Source organism: Haliotis asinina, chromosome 8 (genome assembly GCF_037392515.1).
Source record: "Haliotis asinina isolate JCU_RB_2024 chromosome 8, JCU_Hal_asi_v2, whole genome shotgun sequence".
Classification (NCBI taxonomy): Eukaryota; Metazoa; Mollusca; class Gastropoda; order Lepetellida; family Haliotidae; genus Haliotis; species Haliotis asinina.
The window spans coordinates 33,385,729-33,402,583 of record NC_090287.1 but is presented as its reverse complement, the minus strand read 5'-3'; the positions used below and the strand labels follow the sequence as shown (position 1 = coordinate 33,402,583).

At 39.9% G+C, this 16,855-nt stretch overlaps 1 protein-coding gene across 1 annotated transcript; it reads right to left on the bottom strand.

The window, feature by feature from the left end:
- Positions 1-6,999: 6,999 nt before the first annotated feature.
- Positions 7,000-16,855, bottom strand: LOC137294353 (uncharacterized). Its single transcript, XM_067825360.1, has 9 exons — positions 16,685-16,855; positions 16,119-16,255; positions 15,621-15,762; positions 14,475-14,596; positions 13,364-13,474; positions 10,908-10,953; positions 9,483-9,543; positions 8,095-8,182; positions 7,000-7,176 (listed from the first exon to the last, which is right to left on the bottom strand). Exons 1-9 carry the CDS (start codon positions 16,791-16,793, stop codon positions 7,018-7,020), a joined length of 975 nt encoding a protein of 324 aa, XP_067681461.1. The 5' UTR covers positions 16,794-16,855; the 3' UTR covers positions 7,000-7,017.

The following is a 16,855-nucleotide window of genomic DNA, read 5'->3' as shown; positions in this document are numbered from 1 at the left end:
TGTTTAACGCCGCAATCGGCAGTAGGTCTAGTTGTATGATGGCGGACATTAAATAATTGAGTCTGGACAAGACAGACGAGTGACTGACACCGTGAGCGTCGATCTCAATAGGGATGCAATCGTAGACATTAACCATGTCATCTAGCGTTACCAACCGATTTCGCTAGTTGCCTATTTAGACACGTATTTTTCTTGACGCGTTCCGTATACCCTGGAGATCATAGAGGGTGGACAGGTATTGGGCTGCTGAAAAACCGTAGGTAAGAATGGAGTACGCTCATGCGTCACAAAGCTTTAGTGACAGAATTAAACGCTACAAGATCTTCTTTGACAGCAGAATATCTCATATGTGAATCTGATATGGTAATTGTCAAGGTTGACGTTGGTAGTGAGCGGATTTGTACGACCTCCTAGAAATTTTACGCGAACTTATCAACTGACAGATGAAACGGTTAGGTGAATTATGCTGCAGAATGAAGTAAACTGACCCTTCAGAGGACCAGGCGGCTGACAGGGTATGAGGAGGAGAGTGATGGCTGTCATACAGTCACATGGAGAGTACACTCGGTATTGACCTTGAAACGTGTAAGACACGCTAAAAGACACATTGAAAGTTCACATTCACCAATAAATTCAACATTACACATTCTAGGGTCATACTTGTGCAGACACAGATTTGTATGAAAATCAGTGTTTTATTTATTTTATTTTTTTAAAAAAAAGAGAAATGGGAAATTATCATCATAAAATCAACATGAATTCTAATCATTTTGTCGAGCTCATACGGGTTTCAGAGGATCATACGGGTTTTGCCACTGTCGTCTACTCAAGCTGTGCGTACATCTTGAAAATCTTACATTGCAAAAACATGGGCTGCTTATTTAAGTTCTTTGTGTATATAGATACAATCTGCAAATTTAACATCTAATTACGTTTGCGACAGCGCTAATGGTCGATATGAGTGATCAAAGCGGCGTCCAACCCGTACTATCACCTCCAGTTTGCAGTGTTCAATGTTAAATTGGGTTTCCAAGTGCCCTGTGTGTATAGTAATGGAACGGGTAAACACTGGTCGCTATTATTACTAGCAGATGAATCAGAAATGCACTAGTCTGTTGTGTTTGAGTTTGAATAAAACATGGTGCTGGTGTGTTTCAACATCTTGTTTTTTGCTCGTTTTGAAATGTTTCATTTCACTCAAACGCGGCGAATACTGAATCAGTTGCTTCACTGCAAGTTCTAACATGTCGTTTTAAGTGCCCATTAAGTGTTATTTTTAACCATCTCTGTAAAGATGGGATGATGAAAAAAATCTTGACTGTGAAAGCATGATCAAAACATTTAGTGTGAACATACTGATCGTAATGGTCCCCCGACTCCCCGTTTCAACCGAAAACTGACATGAAAGAATGGTAAACTATAGTATTTTAAAAACACCATTAACCATGTGGAGAACATTCAAGTTGAATACTCCCCAGGGAGTTGAGTTAGATAAAAGAATGACAGAAAATAGACATCCATTGATCAAGGGAACACTGAAGCGCCTTGAGCACGTACTTGTTGCGTGGCTATGTGTGCTATATAAATATCCCATCCCATCTCACCATTATGCTTGAATCATTGCGATCTGAAATGAAATGGGGAATGCAGATCCCGGAGCTGTCAGTGATCCTTAATAAAGTATCAAAGTTAACTAGTCATTAATCCGCGATCAAAATCTCCAGAGAAAACACCGCCCTGATAATACATACATGTAATTGAAATTATGCCACAAATATCTCTAAGAATGCAACGCATTGAGTTTAAATGCCTGGTGGCCATGGAACAAGAAGTTGAGAGTCAAAGTTAAACTTCAAGCTCAAGAAGTAATCATAAATTGACAAGGTTTTTCATGGACCACTTGAGGTAACATGTTACGTGACGTCAAAGGAAAATAAAAATAAAAGAAAATAAATAAATAATAATAAATAATCAACCCTTTCGGCGACTCAGGATGTCCTCAACATCTTGCAGTTGACTCGCAGGCCAAATGGACTGAACTGTTCATTCTCAGGTTCAGGTATTTCTTTTTTCTGTCGTTATGTACCCGTTATTTAAGATCCAGGTTAAACTTGGTATTAAGCAACCCATGCTTGTCGTAAGAGGCTACGAAAGGTATCGGGTGATCAGATTCTCTGACTTGACAGACACGTGTTGTTATATCCCAGTTGCATGGGCTGATGCAGTGGACATGCAATGGTCAATTTATTGTCTTGTCCAGAATTAAATGAAGCCCAGAAGACCTACATCTCTGGACTACCTGGTTCATACTCCATTATTTACAAACAGTCGTCCTATACTGATACAGATGGTAAATGAAACCACTGGTAATTAGCAAGTATACTTGCAAGAAGTAATTCATTGATTCAGAAATTCATATTTCGTTTACGAATTCAGGGTTTTTCAAAAATGTATCTGTTACAGGACACATTGTTATGGATAACAACTTCTTTATTGCGTGATTGCGACGTTTTGATACAGATTCTTGTGCCGTTGTCAAGCAGGATTTGTATGGAGTTGTCGTTAGTACACCTCAACTTCTTAAATGCCACTCAAACAAGTATTTGTTATACCTGTGCGGCATGTAACTAAATACGTTTAACAGGGTACCATCGCGGAAACCGCCTCTGGCACTACATATGGGTACTCACAAACCGGGTAGATACAAACATAACATTTCTATTCAGAGCATGGATTCAATGTTCCTGGGTGAGATGTCTGTAAACAGGGACAGGCTGACAGGGTGGATTCTACTTCAAACAGAACCACAGATTTCCGATACTCATCTTTCCGGTTATCGGTCGTCAAGGAAACCATCCCGACTTCCGGTTTTATGTATCTGGAGAATATTACCTTGTTGACCAAACCACATATCTCTGTATATGTCTACAGAATACACTCTTAGAACCAGCGACTAATCTGAAGCTAGCGGTTAAAGGGACACTGATCTACAACAAATTCTCGGAACTGAGTGCCACTTTAAAGAAGAAACCAACTATTCGCAGGCCAACTAGGCTGGACAATTGCTGTTCCTGTAATTTGGCTCCACTGCTCATTCTTAGGAACTGGTACTCATGCTTCTGTCGTTAGTGATATGTGTATAACTCTGGGGGTGTGTGCTGGCGGTTGGTACATAAGACGCTCGAATATATATTATTAACACATGTCTTCCTTGAGGCTCCAATTTCTGTTGCTGCCATGACTGATTTCTGTTGTAATATTTCTCTGCTGATGTTGCTTGAAGCCATACCGCCGTGGCAATATTTACACAGACACGAGTATGCCTTATGAAACAATTGTAGTAGTATTATTACCATATACTGTATGTCTGCTTCTCGCCCAGCGACATTAAATTTCGTTCTTGCCTTGAATTGCACTTGGTTAGCTTTCACATATAACCCTCAGGTGTGGCAATGGCGATCAGAAACTACCTTAAGTTATGTCTTGAACAAGTCAAAATGAACGATGCGAGAAGGACTCAAACTGTCCTCGGTACATAACACATATAAGACGGAGTGAATCGGGTATGTGGCAGCTGGGGTGACAATATCAGGTCAGGTGCATGACCACAAGACGGAGAGTATCGGGTATGGGGCAGCTAGGGTGACAATACCAGGTCAGATAACCACAAGACGGAGAGTATGAGGTATGGGGCAGCTGGGGTTACAATATCAGGCCATGCAGACGACAAGAAGACTGTTGAGTTGAATGCGGCAGCTGGGGTGACAATATCAGGTCAGATGACCTATACATCTGGGAAATAGTATTGCAACACCAGAATAGTTGTAAACTGGAATTACTTCCATCTTGTTAATGATGTTCTTGTAAGATGAACTGCATACGTTTCATCTCCTCCATCTGCCGCATCACCCAAACACACATGTATAAAAAAATGCACATGAAATTCAAGCACCCAGAACCATATAAAAAGACACTTTCCAACTGAATCAGGTCAGTACCGAATTCAAGGAGCACAACATATTTGGACACATAAGGGAAGCAAATAGGTCCTCCTCAATTACCGGCTGCAAAGAGATGTCAGATACTCGAGATGAGAAACCCTGGAGTGTCTCGCATCCATCAAACATCAGCCAGCTTTTGAAAAAAATCACCGGGAAACAAAGGATGTGAAGGACAGGTGATGTTCTTGCAGACCTCCATGTACATCTGACAGGGAAGACAGGGCCCTCCTGAGACATGTCCTATCGACGAATTTCAGACAGAACCGTCCGGGATTGCTTGAAAGCAGCAGGCCTCCGTGCCAGACAGCCTGTTGCACGTCCTCTGCTGATAGCTGCACACAAAGCTCATCGTCTGGGCCTGTGTAAGGAGCGCATGAACTGGAACTTGGCATGGTGGAGAAAGGTCCATCGGTCAGACGAGAGTAGGATTTTACTCTTCATGGCCGATTGAAGAACCCATGTTTGGCGATGGAGAGGTACTGCTTACACACAGAGGAACATTATGAAAAAAGCCCCATTTGGCCGCGTATCAGTGACGGGATGAAGATGCTTCTCCTACGATTGTAAACTGCCTCTGGTGACTGTAAGGGGCAATCTCAATCCCGTTAAGTATCAAACAGACATCTTGCAACAGGTCGTTGTTCCATATTTTGATGACAGCTCTCTCCGTACAAAGCCGGTTTTTATGGATGATAATGCGGGACCGGTTTGTGATTATCTTCGTCGGGAAGCCATTACAACAATACCATAGCCTGCAAGAAGCCCCGATATGAATCCAATTGAGCATGTGTGGGACAGCTTAGGTCGTAGAATACGACAAAGACGACATCTAGTTCAAACTCTTGCAGAACTTCATGCTGCTGCCCGTAAGGAATGGAACCAATTGCCCCAAAGGCAAATCAAACGCCTTGTTTTGTCAATGAGGAGACGTGTTGCTGCAGTTGGTGCTGCAGATTTGAGGTTCATGTCAGATTCAAGTACTTCAACATTCCCTCTAGTGACATTAGTGCTCCGCTGACATCTGACCAACAGTACCTTGTTGCGGTGACCATAGTTATTGTTTAAACTGTTTTGTGAGTTGTGTACGGTCGTTTTGAAATGAGCATGATCGAATGAAAATTTCATGCAGTTTTGTTGTCACTTTATTGTCAGTACTCTATGTATCAATAAAAGATTTTATCCCAGTTATTGGCATAACCATATAACACCATTGGCATATGTAACAGCGGAGTTCCTGGTGTTGCAATACTTTTTTCCTGAGGTATATATTTTAACTTTAGGCGACAGTGACTCACAATCTCTCTAAATAATGTCTGTGTTACGTATCAAAACTCGATTTATACATAACATAAAGAGATTAAAAATGGCCTAAAGTACAAAAGAAACAGATTGTTCTCGGTCGTTTAATTTTTAGTATTCTCACTCAGATCTCGCCGTGTTACCCCGTATCGACTGAGACTGTAATATCAACAACAAAACGCTGAAGACATACAGAAGACAAACGCATCTGCTTAATAATAAGATAATAAGACACGGGATGTACATTTCTTGAACATACGTGAAGGATCAATTGAGCATGCTGTTTTGTCCACAAACAAATAATTAGTCGAGTTGAATGAAGACATGAGGCACTTACGTTTCTGAGTAGACAGATGTGGTTTGGAAAACGCTGAGCGGAAGATATGCGATGTCAAAACAAAACTAATCTCATTTCTTTTCTTTGCGGGAGTGTCCCATTGCTATGATTAACTGGCATGCTAACGGTGTTTTCTCTCAACGTTCACTGTGCATTTTGAAGAATCCAAAATGACCTCTACAGCAATTATTTGATTTTTTTTTAATCCAGCGTTCACCTCATTCTTTTCACCAAAACTATTTGACAAGCTGTTTCAGATTATACTTACATCTCCATGCGTCCTTTTTGACTTGAATAGTACGAATACCCCTGTTAAACTCCCTCTTCCTGTCTGTACATGCCCTCACTCTACTACATCACAACGAATACACTTTTAACTTCCAAGTTTACGTGATTTGGGTACTTACTTTTGTTTGTTGGTTTTTATCGGGTTGTTTTTTTGTTTTTTTTGGGGGGGGGGGTGGTTTTGGTTGTTTTTTATTGTGTTTTTTAAAACATTTTTGGGGGGGTTGTTTTGTTTGTTTTGGGTTTGTTTGTTTTTTGTTGTTTTTTTTTTTTTTTTTGGGGGGGGGGCGTCAATTTTAGTTTATTAATCTTTATTATCATTATCTTGAGGTTGGGGGTGAGGTAGGGGTAGGTGTACTAAGAGGGCAACACTGCCCGTATATTTCAGTTAAACCAGTACTACGTACAAGTGGTGAGGGAGTTGTTGGCTGTTGGAGGTGAAGGTGCTACCTTGACCACAACTCAACAGATTTCTCTCCTTTGATGCTTATGATTCCTCCAAGTAACGTCTTTGAGCAATGTTCGGAAAACCTTCCTGTCCGATCGTGTTATCTTCACACTGCCACACTTTCGATGTAGGTTCTAACACTACTATCAACCGAGTGATGCTTCCTTGGGCGTGATTAGTCAGTTCGTTTGGTCTGATACTCTCAGCGTTCATTGTATATTTTGAAGAAATCAAAATAGTTACAACTGCGATTATCTGATTTATAACTCAGGTGTCAGGTCATTCTCCTCTCGGAAGAAACTGGACAAATAGTTGTTTAACTTTTCTTAACGTGCTCAAATGTTCTATAGTCCATCAACAAATCTATAAGTCAATACTGCAATGGGGTGCATTAGGGTATCATTAATAAATCAAATACCTATATCTCTCTAACCATGCTATGTATACAACACTGATAATTACACTAATATTTTGACCATTTCACACAAAGCAGGTATCAGTACAGTAGGCCATTTTTGTCAACCACTTTCAAATAGATCTGAAAGAGTTTCAGACCAATGACCATCCACGAAATCCATGAGGATCTTTGTACAAACAGAATCACGCATTGACTCAATGAGGAAGACACACACGCTGTAATTATTTATTTACTGACATGGAGAATGTGGAGCCAGCACTCTGTACAGATTGATACGTGTCAGGTCAGAATCATCAGTATCGTCACAGTCTAGGAGCTCCTGCCGACCCTGCTGTAGAGGTGCGGTCAGGTCAATCGACTCCACACACTTTTCTAAGTTAATGCCCGTCTGAAACAGCGACCAAACAAGTTTTAGCATCTGTTGAGCAAGAACGATGGTCATTTTTATGGATACACAACTTCTTTCTTCCGTGAAAGGTGACGTTTCACGAAGGTCATAATGTCATTGTCATGCAGGTGATGTCACTTGATTGTCACATTCAAAGATATCTGTTGTAGAAACAATTCATATTTTTCATGTTCCACGTAACTAGGTTACATGACCCTGAGGGATTGCTCAAATTATTAAAACATCAAATAGACAAGCACACATTGGCCATACTGTCAAAGGAGATCTCTTAATATTTCAGTTGCTTTCTTCACCAGTCTATCACATCTGTGTTATAGATGCCACAATCGCGTGCAAGCAATGGGGCTGGGACCAGACAAGGCAGACAAACATATTAAAACATAATCACGCAATCAATAAAGTCAGTAGGTGTAACCACACAATCCAGTTACGAGAAGAGTGGACTTTTAGGACCTATCCTAGAATCACCACATAGTCTGTAAGTGCTAGTCAACAGGATGTTGAAAAAGACAAATTGAAGTTTCATGATATTTGTTGACTTTCAGCAACAGACCAGATTTAATTGTCACCACAGCATGTAAAATCGTAGCTGGGTCACCTTACAGGAAACAAAGAATTTCAGATGTGGTCGATTTGTGAGTTAAAGTATGTTTACCAATGAATATGCATAGAACAAATGGACAAACAACAAAATAAAACTTTCTGTCAGATCACTTGCAGTATATTCTTCATCAAAACACAAATAAACTATATTTGTAACAAACTGAAATCAGTGGTCCCTTTGATTCCATTACAAGTATAGATCGTATTTACTTATCACTTTATATAGAATCCTTTGATAAGTAAAATAATACAATTAATTAGTCTATGTTACCAAGAAGTCTTCAATAGAAATACCTTCAGTGGTTGTAACGACTCCTCCAAGCTGGGTATCGTCACGAGGATTGTGTCATTCTTCAGAGTCGCGAACAGATGTATCCACAATCTGCACATCAAATAACAAAATAAATAAGTTTTCAAAATTTACCAACATAGCAGACAGTTTTGTTTTGGTTTTCTAATTGTCAACATGATTGATCTGGTACACAAAAACATTTCTTGTTTCATGATGAATCACTTTTGAACCAACAAGTCCAAAACGTTTATCAGCTCTTGATCCTAACCACACCAAAACAGGCTGATTGGTCTCTATATCTCTTTCATAGCTTAAGTATAATTGTCTTAAGAGTACTGTCAAATTGGTATGTCACCAAATGGCAGTTGTAACAGTGGATGACATGATGCAATTGATGTTACAACTGTATCATATATCTGTGTAATGATACATTTATAGGACTCCCCTCCTCCATGCATATACAACTTTTATTCCATGAAAGTTGATGTTTTCACATACAGTCTAAAGTAGTTGTCAAGCAGATCAGAATCTGTGTCAAAACCTCACATTTTAACAGGATAAAAGAAGTTGTAATCCATAAAAATTGTCATCATTCGTCATTAACTCAATTTCTAAAATGGTCATCAAAGAAGTACAAAATGACAGTGGAACGTGAAGGTTTAATGCCAGACTCAACAATATTGCCACACTAAGATGGATTCCTGTAAACAAGGCAATTCTTGACAAGATGAACAAATAACCACTTGATCTTGGGAAAATGGCCTGCTATCAACAAAGTTTAATGACCAATCAAATACTTCAACTAGCACAAAAACCACAAATTCTTAGATCCTGGAATCCCCATGAATATAATTAAAGAAATATGAATCTCCAAACATCACACAAGTACTTGTACAAGACATGACTTTATCAAACTTGAGTCATGGCCCAACCACTAAATGAGGAGGAACCCTACTTATGGATAGGTAACGTCTTAAATAGAACAGATGTGATATTTCGGTGAAGATCCTGAAACTAATAATATCAAATGATAAAAGTTTTAGCGACTTTGAGTGTTTGACTGAGTTTAATTTTATGCCATTTTAGCAATATTCCGGCAATTTCACACTGGGGGACACAAGAAATGGGCTTGGCACAGTGTGCCCATGTAGGGAATCGAACATGTGTCTACAGTATGACAATCAAACACTTTAACCTCTAGGCTACCACACAGCCCCACCTGTTTGAGTGACATTTAGAAGCTGGTATGTTATTCTAACAACAATAACAAGAAGTTGTCTATCCATAAGAAGGTTTCCTTTTCATGATATCAGCTTCTAAGCACCACTTAAACAAACAATCACTAAACAATTACAATTTTAAGAATATCCTTTTGGAATGCATTACTTACTTTTCCTGCAAATCTTTTGGCACAAAGAACTCAAACACATTGTTCAAGATCACCACATCGCCTGTAAAAGATGATCTTGTTGTTTTTCACACAATAACTCATAACAGAAAAACAAGTGCTTTATGTGGAATATATGCATATCATAGACTGGGTTCCATCTTAGATATATGTCAGTTTATTGCATCATACACAGTCCATGCACATATAATTTAATGACACCATATGAGATAAAGCATTTAACATTCTGAGTAAGTGAGATAGTTTAGTTTACCCCGCACTCAGCAGTATTCCAGCTATATGTTGGTGGTCTGCAAATAATTGAGTCTGGACCAGACAATCCAGTGATCAACAGCATGAGCATCAACCTGTACAATTGTCTCCACCAAGTCAGCGAGCCTCAACAACCAATCCTGTCAGTCGCCTCTTACGACAAGCATGGGTCGCTGAAGGCCTGTTCTATCCTGGACCGTCAGTGGCCCATTTAATATTCTGAAGTATGTAGTATATTTTATTCTTAACATGCCAATCTTGGTCCTTGTTGAGTGGACAATCATTACCATTTTTTAAATATTACTCTATACGGTTAACATAATCACAATGGAAATGAGTGAGTTTAATATTTCCTATCATCCATTACGTCTCATGCATTGTCAGTGTGTATGGTTTTACAAAATTTTTATCAACACTCCGCCAATATCATGGGGAAACAAAAAGTAGGCTTCACGCATGGTACACAGGTCTTCAACATGACAAGTGAATCCTTCAACCTCTTGTCTACCCTACCACTCTCTACAGTGAGTGAGTGAGTGAGTGAGTGAGTGAGTGAGTGAGTGAGTGAGTGAGTGAGTGAGTGAGTGAGTGAGTGAGTGAGTGAGTGAGTGAGTGAGTGAGTGAGTGAGTATAGTTTTACATCACCTTTAGCAATATTCCTGCAATATCATTAAAGGGGACACCAGATTTGAACTGCATGCATTGCACCATAACAGAATCAAACCCAGGTCTGCAGATCAACTAGCAAAGCCTTTATCCACCTTGCTACCCCCCTCCAACATGTATTTTGAATTTGTCCACAGTAAAGCTGAATCATGGCAGGTATTGACCACTGGTACACTGTCCAAACAACGCATGAGAACGCACCCAGATTCGTCTGCCAGGCTGATGTTATCTCTGAAATCACTGGAGGCATTGAATGGACATCTTACAACAAATCTGGATGGAAAGGATCATATTCCTGACATTGATCAAGCTGATATATTGTTGACTGTGCAAATACTTAAGTCCCACAAGGAGATATTTGCTATGATGTACTGTTCGAAGCATTGAACCCTTTTCACTGACTCTCTCATTTTCACTGTCTCGTCTTCATCCTTTTCAGGAAGGTCAATATCTGCAGCTGGTCTATGGACAGCTAAAAGGAATACTTACTGGACATTAACAGTTGTCCTTGGTTCAGAATGTCATCATGGATAACCTGCAACACAATCCTTTCTTACAACATTCAATCTCTATAATAACAGTCATGAGAGAGTGACTGACTTTAGGGACTGTTCATACTGACAATACATGGCTGGGAGGTGGGATAGGTAGGGGGTGGTGATGTCATTCACACTGTACATGCTTCTGCATAAAAATCACCCCTTCACCTGAAATTATGTACACTCACTCAGTTTTATGCAGCACTTATGCAACATTCGAACATTCCATTCATTTTCAGGAGAAGTCCTTCTAGGGGAACATATAAGCATTATCATGCCCATTTTAAAATCCTAAGACAGGTGAAACTACATGCGGTTTGTAAAAATCGAGTCTGGACCAGACAATCCAGTGATGAACACCATGAGCATCAATTTGCGCAACTGAGATGTGATGACGTGTCAACCAAGTTGGCAAGTCTGACCTCCCAATCCCATCCCCTCTTACAACAAGCACATGTTACTGATGATCAATTCTAGCCCAGATCTTCATCAGTGCACTAACAGCAGCAACAGTCAGTTGCAACATCAAGCCGACATTAACGGACATTGGTCACCATTGTTTAACTAAAGCAAATAACAGTCGACTGAATGAAAGCTATTACAACGCTACCAGAACTTTATTTGGCTTGCTCCTAGTTTCGTCAATATCTCACCTTAATGAAGGTACCTATAAATAATAAAATCTGAACCAGGACATTGAATGATTGATATTGCGATCAATGACGTGCATGCACTGCAGACGTGATGCATCAGCTTGGGTTGTCGCTCAGGGAAAACAGAATTGTTAGGTTGCTAATGCAATGCATTATACTAATTCACAGTGGGCGAGTCTTAACAAAGGTTGAAGGGTCAGTAACACATAAAAGTACAAAAAGTAGTCTCTAGCATTTTAATGTACAACAGATCTACGGTCTGTAGCACTTGACTCTACAACAGCTCTAGGGTTTGAAACACTTGAATCTACAACGGATCGACAGTCTGAAATACTTGAATCTACAACACTGTCCAAGCTAACTTAGTCATTATTCATTACACTCCTCCACTGAGTATAACAAACAATAGTAGGAGGTCGTGCCAGGTAATCTTTGAGCGACCTATGACCGTCCAATCAAATGCAAGACAGACGAACAGATTAAACCAGTAGGACAATGACTACTGCTTAGGGTTTGGTGGCACTTACAAAAAATTCCCCAGTCACTGACACTGATCCCTCAACAAAAGAAAATCTGCATAAATCTACAGATATTTGACTTGCAGCATAAACACTTAGGCCTTCCTGATGACATGGTTACCCTTTGCCAGTATTTCTGCAAGCTGCATCCTTAAATATTGATACAAACACTATTTCAGTTACTATTTACAGTGTTGTGGCAGGCTCCATAACCATTTGGAATCATTCAGGTACAAAACTTTCGAGGTAAAAGTTCCAAAGGTATGTGCGAATGTCCACTATCACGAATTGGTAAGCTGTGTTCTGATTGGTCAGTCTCAAAGGTTACCTGACACGACCTAGGGCTTGTTAGACTCAGTAGAGGTGTGTAACAAATACAAACAAAAGATCTACAGTCTGTTGTATTTGAATCTACAAAAGATCTACAGTCTGTTGTATTTGAATCTACAAAAGATGTACAGTCTGTTGTATTTGAATCTACAATAGATCTACTGTCTGTCGAATTTCAATCTACAACAGATCTACAGTTTGCCGCATCTAAATCTACAACAGATCTATGGTCTGTGACACTAGAATATATAATACATATATTGTCTGTACAGACTCATTTATCTTACATCACACATATGTTGCTTTCTGATTGTCTGAGAGCTCTTCTACTACAAGTATTTTCAATGTATCCTGCTTTCAAGTGAGTACTATGTACACTGCTGGGAATGGAAAACTCATTTGGTAGTATTTATTTACCTCAGATAACACTGAATGACCTATGATGTACAAAATTACCGATGATCCGCGAATGCAAATCGATGGAAGGGCGATAACTCTAAATCTGTTTTTCTTGTCATCTGCAAAAATCTAGCAATGGCTACAAAAAGATTTATACCGATGCTTCAAACAATTCAAAATTAACATTGCGGTGTTTGGTAAGATAAATACCTTGTTCACTGGTCCCTTGAGGCCCATGGGTTCATGTAACTTTAATGTTTCTTTATGATACCTTATACAAACATAGAATGTATGTCAACCCATGCCCTCTGGTGAACAACATAAATGTTCAACAGTTGTAGGGTCTGTTCACCTACATGTAAGGTCTGTAGACCAGGAATGTACAACAGAGGTAGGGTCTATAGCCCAGGATTGTACAACAGAGGTTGTTGTATCTGTAGCACAGGAATGTACAACAGAGGTTGGGTCTGTGGCACAGGAATGTACAATAGATCTTGGGTCTGTACCTGTATTCTGTCTGCCATGTTGTACTTGGCGACAACTGCAGTTTGGAGCCTAGTGAACGTTGAATCGATCTCCACCCCAACAATGTGCTTGGCCTTGCTGTACAGGTACGCCTGCCAGATACACAAACCCTTTTATTCCTGCATTACACCAGCTTGTTACAGAAGAAATTGATATAATAACAAATATTTAGACTTCCATCCATTTCCATAAATATGTTGATAAAAATACAAATCCCCACATGAATTTGCTCTAAAGGCAGGTGGATGTTCTTCATTTTCTGCAAGCTGAATTTTGCTCATCTTCATAATTATATTCATAAGAGTATTAAGACAGCCTTACCTTTATAAATACTATTTTATGACACCAAGTACACCACACTTTTGAGATTATGCCACACACATACTGAGACATGATAGATAATTAATTTAACCATTCACCAAAAAAGATTTTTATCAATTCTTGGTGAAGATTTGGCTAAAAATCCTTCAAAACAACACTGGTAATGTTTCTTGGACAAGAAGAAACAAATCAGACTAACAATGCCATAGCCAGATTGGCAACATTATATCAGATGCATGTAGATAAACATAAACATTCTCAATATCTCCAGGGCATACATTCCGAAAAATCTCTGCTGTACCCTTGATGCATCTATGGCTCTGTCTGATAACTTTATTACCTCCCTTTGTTGGCTCCACATTGTCACAATAGCCACAACCAAGCTTGCCCGTGTCAACAAACATAGTGGTTGCATGTGCGTAGGTTTGTTCGCAGTGCGACTCAAGATTTCTGTGAAAATCATACAGACAAAATGTCAGGAAAGAAACTTTAAAAATATATATGCAAAAACTCCTTCTACCGCTTTCAGAATTCCCCTGCATGATTTGTGATGCCAAGATTAATCGGTTAGATGATTTAAACAGCGAAAATTAAGTTGTGATTGGTACGTTCAGCTTCCAAGCTTCCAAGTAGACACCTGACTGGATAAAAAGCCTGCCAAGGGAGGTAATATAACTACTGGGTCGAGTCGTAGATGCATCAAGGGTATAGTGGAGATTTATCAGAAGCTATACCCAGCGGATATAGAGTAGGGTAGATAAATAACTGTACCCCATACAGCACAGCACCAGTCCGAGACCCCACATCCAAAACAATCTTCCCACTGAGGTCCGGCAGGGCGTAGTTGAAGATGTACTTCACCTGAGTTGCTGATGCTGAGTGTGTGATGAAGGCTGACAAATAAAACAACAAATGTCATTATGTGAGGCTAGTTGGCTGAGTGAGTGACCGTCAGATATGTCATATTTGGGATTTGGTCACAATCACATGTTGATCATACAGTTCAAACTATGGTCAATGCTCAGTTGCTATTCAAAACTGCATTCAGTACTATTACAGCTATCTCATGTATACATGTGGTGGAGGTCTATAAAATAATTTGAGTCTGGACCAGACCATCCAGTGATAAACAGCATGAGCATCAATCTATGTGATTTGGATATGATATGATTTGGATGAACACCCGATCACGTTAGTTGCCAGCTGCTGGGATATATTGACACACAAGTCAAGTCACATTGGTGCCACCGATTCTTCTTTTCAGTCAGCTATGCTGAGGATTTATTGTTCATGACATTCCGCATTAAAACGACGTGTGGAATCCTAATGCAAGTGACCTTGCTCACAAAAAGTCTCTTTTCATCCAGCAGTGAATGGTACCCAGTTACCTGTTCTTGTAATGTTAAACTAATAGTACTTGACAAGCAGGCACACCTGGTGCATTATTATAGTAGAAGAGTAGTCTTAGCAGCAATAAATAGCAGTTGCAGCAGTAGTAGTACTAGGACTAGTAGTAGCACCAGTAGTAGCAGTAGCAAAAACAGTAGGAGTAACGGCATTTGCCAAGTAGGAGTAGCAGCAACAGTTGTAGTAGTACAGTTAATAGCAGCAGCAATAGCAGTAGAAGGGGTAGTCTTAGTAGCAAAGCAGCAGTTGTAGTAGTAGTAATACTAGAGTACTAGTACTCAGTACTAGTAGCAGTAGTGTGGTAGCAGCAGCAGCCGTAGTAGTAGAAGTAGTGTAGTGGTAGTGGTAGTAGCAGTAGTAGCAGCAGCAGCAGCTGTAGAAGTAAAATGTAGTAGCAGCAGGAGCAGGAGCAGTAGTAGTAGCAGCAGTTGTAATAGCACGGGCAGTGGTAGTAGTAGAAGTCATGGTAGTAGTATTCTTGTTTGTCTTCATAACAACCACCACACTTACTAAGAGGCTGTACCTCCTGGGAGCCACATCGTGTGCAGTAGCTCCTGCTCATCTTGCCCTCCTCACACAGGTCATCTATGGCGTCATCGTCATACAGGAAAGCATCCACGTGCACAGTGGTGTTCGGATCACAGTCAGCATTCTGAACATACACAACGTGAGATGACTGAGTGAGCATGGTTTTGCAATATACCAGCAATATCACTATGGGTGACACCCGAAATGGGTCTCAGATATTGTACTCATACGAGGAATCAAACCCACAGCATTACGAGCAAGCGCTTTAACCACAAGGCTACCCCACAGTGAGTTGTCTTACCACGTGCAGATGTACAAAGATATCTTAGCACTAAGGTGACCATAATTCCAAAGCCTTCACATACACTTACATCAGTTGTATCACTGACTGTTTTTTTTCATAACATCACCCTGGCCCTCTCCAGATCAAAGCTGTCCAGAGAGCTGGGTTATTAGTAGGTTTCAGGACACACAACTCACTGGTCCTGTCTGGGGGAAGTGGATGCTCTCTGTCTGTGACATGGCATTGACGGGCAACTCTGACCGGAGGTCACTCTGAATGCTCTCCAACATGACATCTTCGTTACTGTTCTCTTTGGTCACATCTCCCCATTCACCTGACACACAATATTCATTGTCAACATAAAACTACATCATGAACTAGCTAATGTTAAAATGCCAGCTGTCTGTTAATGTGTAAATATTACACGTTTTCAAACATATACATGAACCAGTAAACACTGAAGCCTGCAAAACCTCGCCATGATTCCACATAAATATAACACAATTACATCATCATCAAGACTAAGGTGACCTGGACATATATTATTACGCTATTAGATGTATTATTCATCGTACATGTGAACTAATGATACTTCTGTTCCTTTTAATATACTTATATACATGTACACACATGGAGAAATATGAACTTCTCAATGTCTTCGATGATCGTCGATTCACAGACATTTGTTCATATATTGCACCACTGATCTACAAACTACTGCCGTCAATGTTTGGGTTTTTTTCAATCGAATTTACATTCATACCCGAGTTTATTTTACACTTGATCCAGCATAGAAGTTGAGACCGGACGTCGTCTGTGACATTATGTAGAACTGCTTCAAACTGACGTTTGACTCTCTCTAAATCTGCCATATCGGCTTCCGGGGCTGGCGCTGAATGAAAACACTCACACGTGTTTATGAGAATTCCGGATG

What these genes read in the sequence shown, in the direction of transcription:
- LOC137294353 (XM_067825360.1), bottom strand. Translation starts at nt 16,793, where the DNA reads ATGGCAGATTTAGAGAGAGTCAAACGTCAGTTTGAAGCAGTTCTACAT. An exon ending in ACATGGCAGACAGAATACAG is followed by an intron (nt 10,954 to 13,363) that starts GTACAGACCCAA and finishes ATTGTGTTGCAG; the next exon opens with GTTATCCATGATGACATTCT. An exon ending in AGGACAACTGTTAATGTCCA is followed by an intron (nt 9,544 to 10,907) that starts GTAAGTATTCCT and finishes CATCTTTTACAG; the next exon opens with GCGATGTGGTGATCTTGAAC.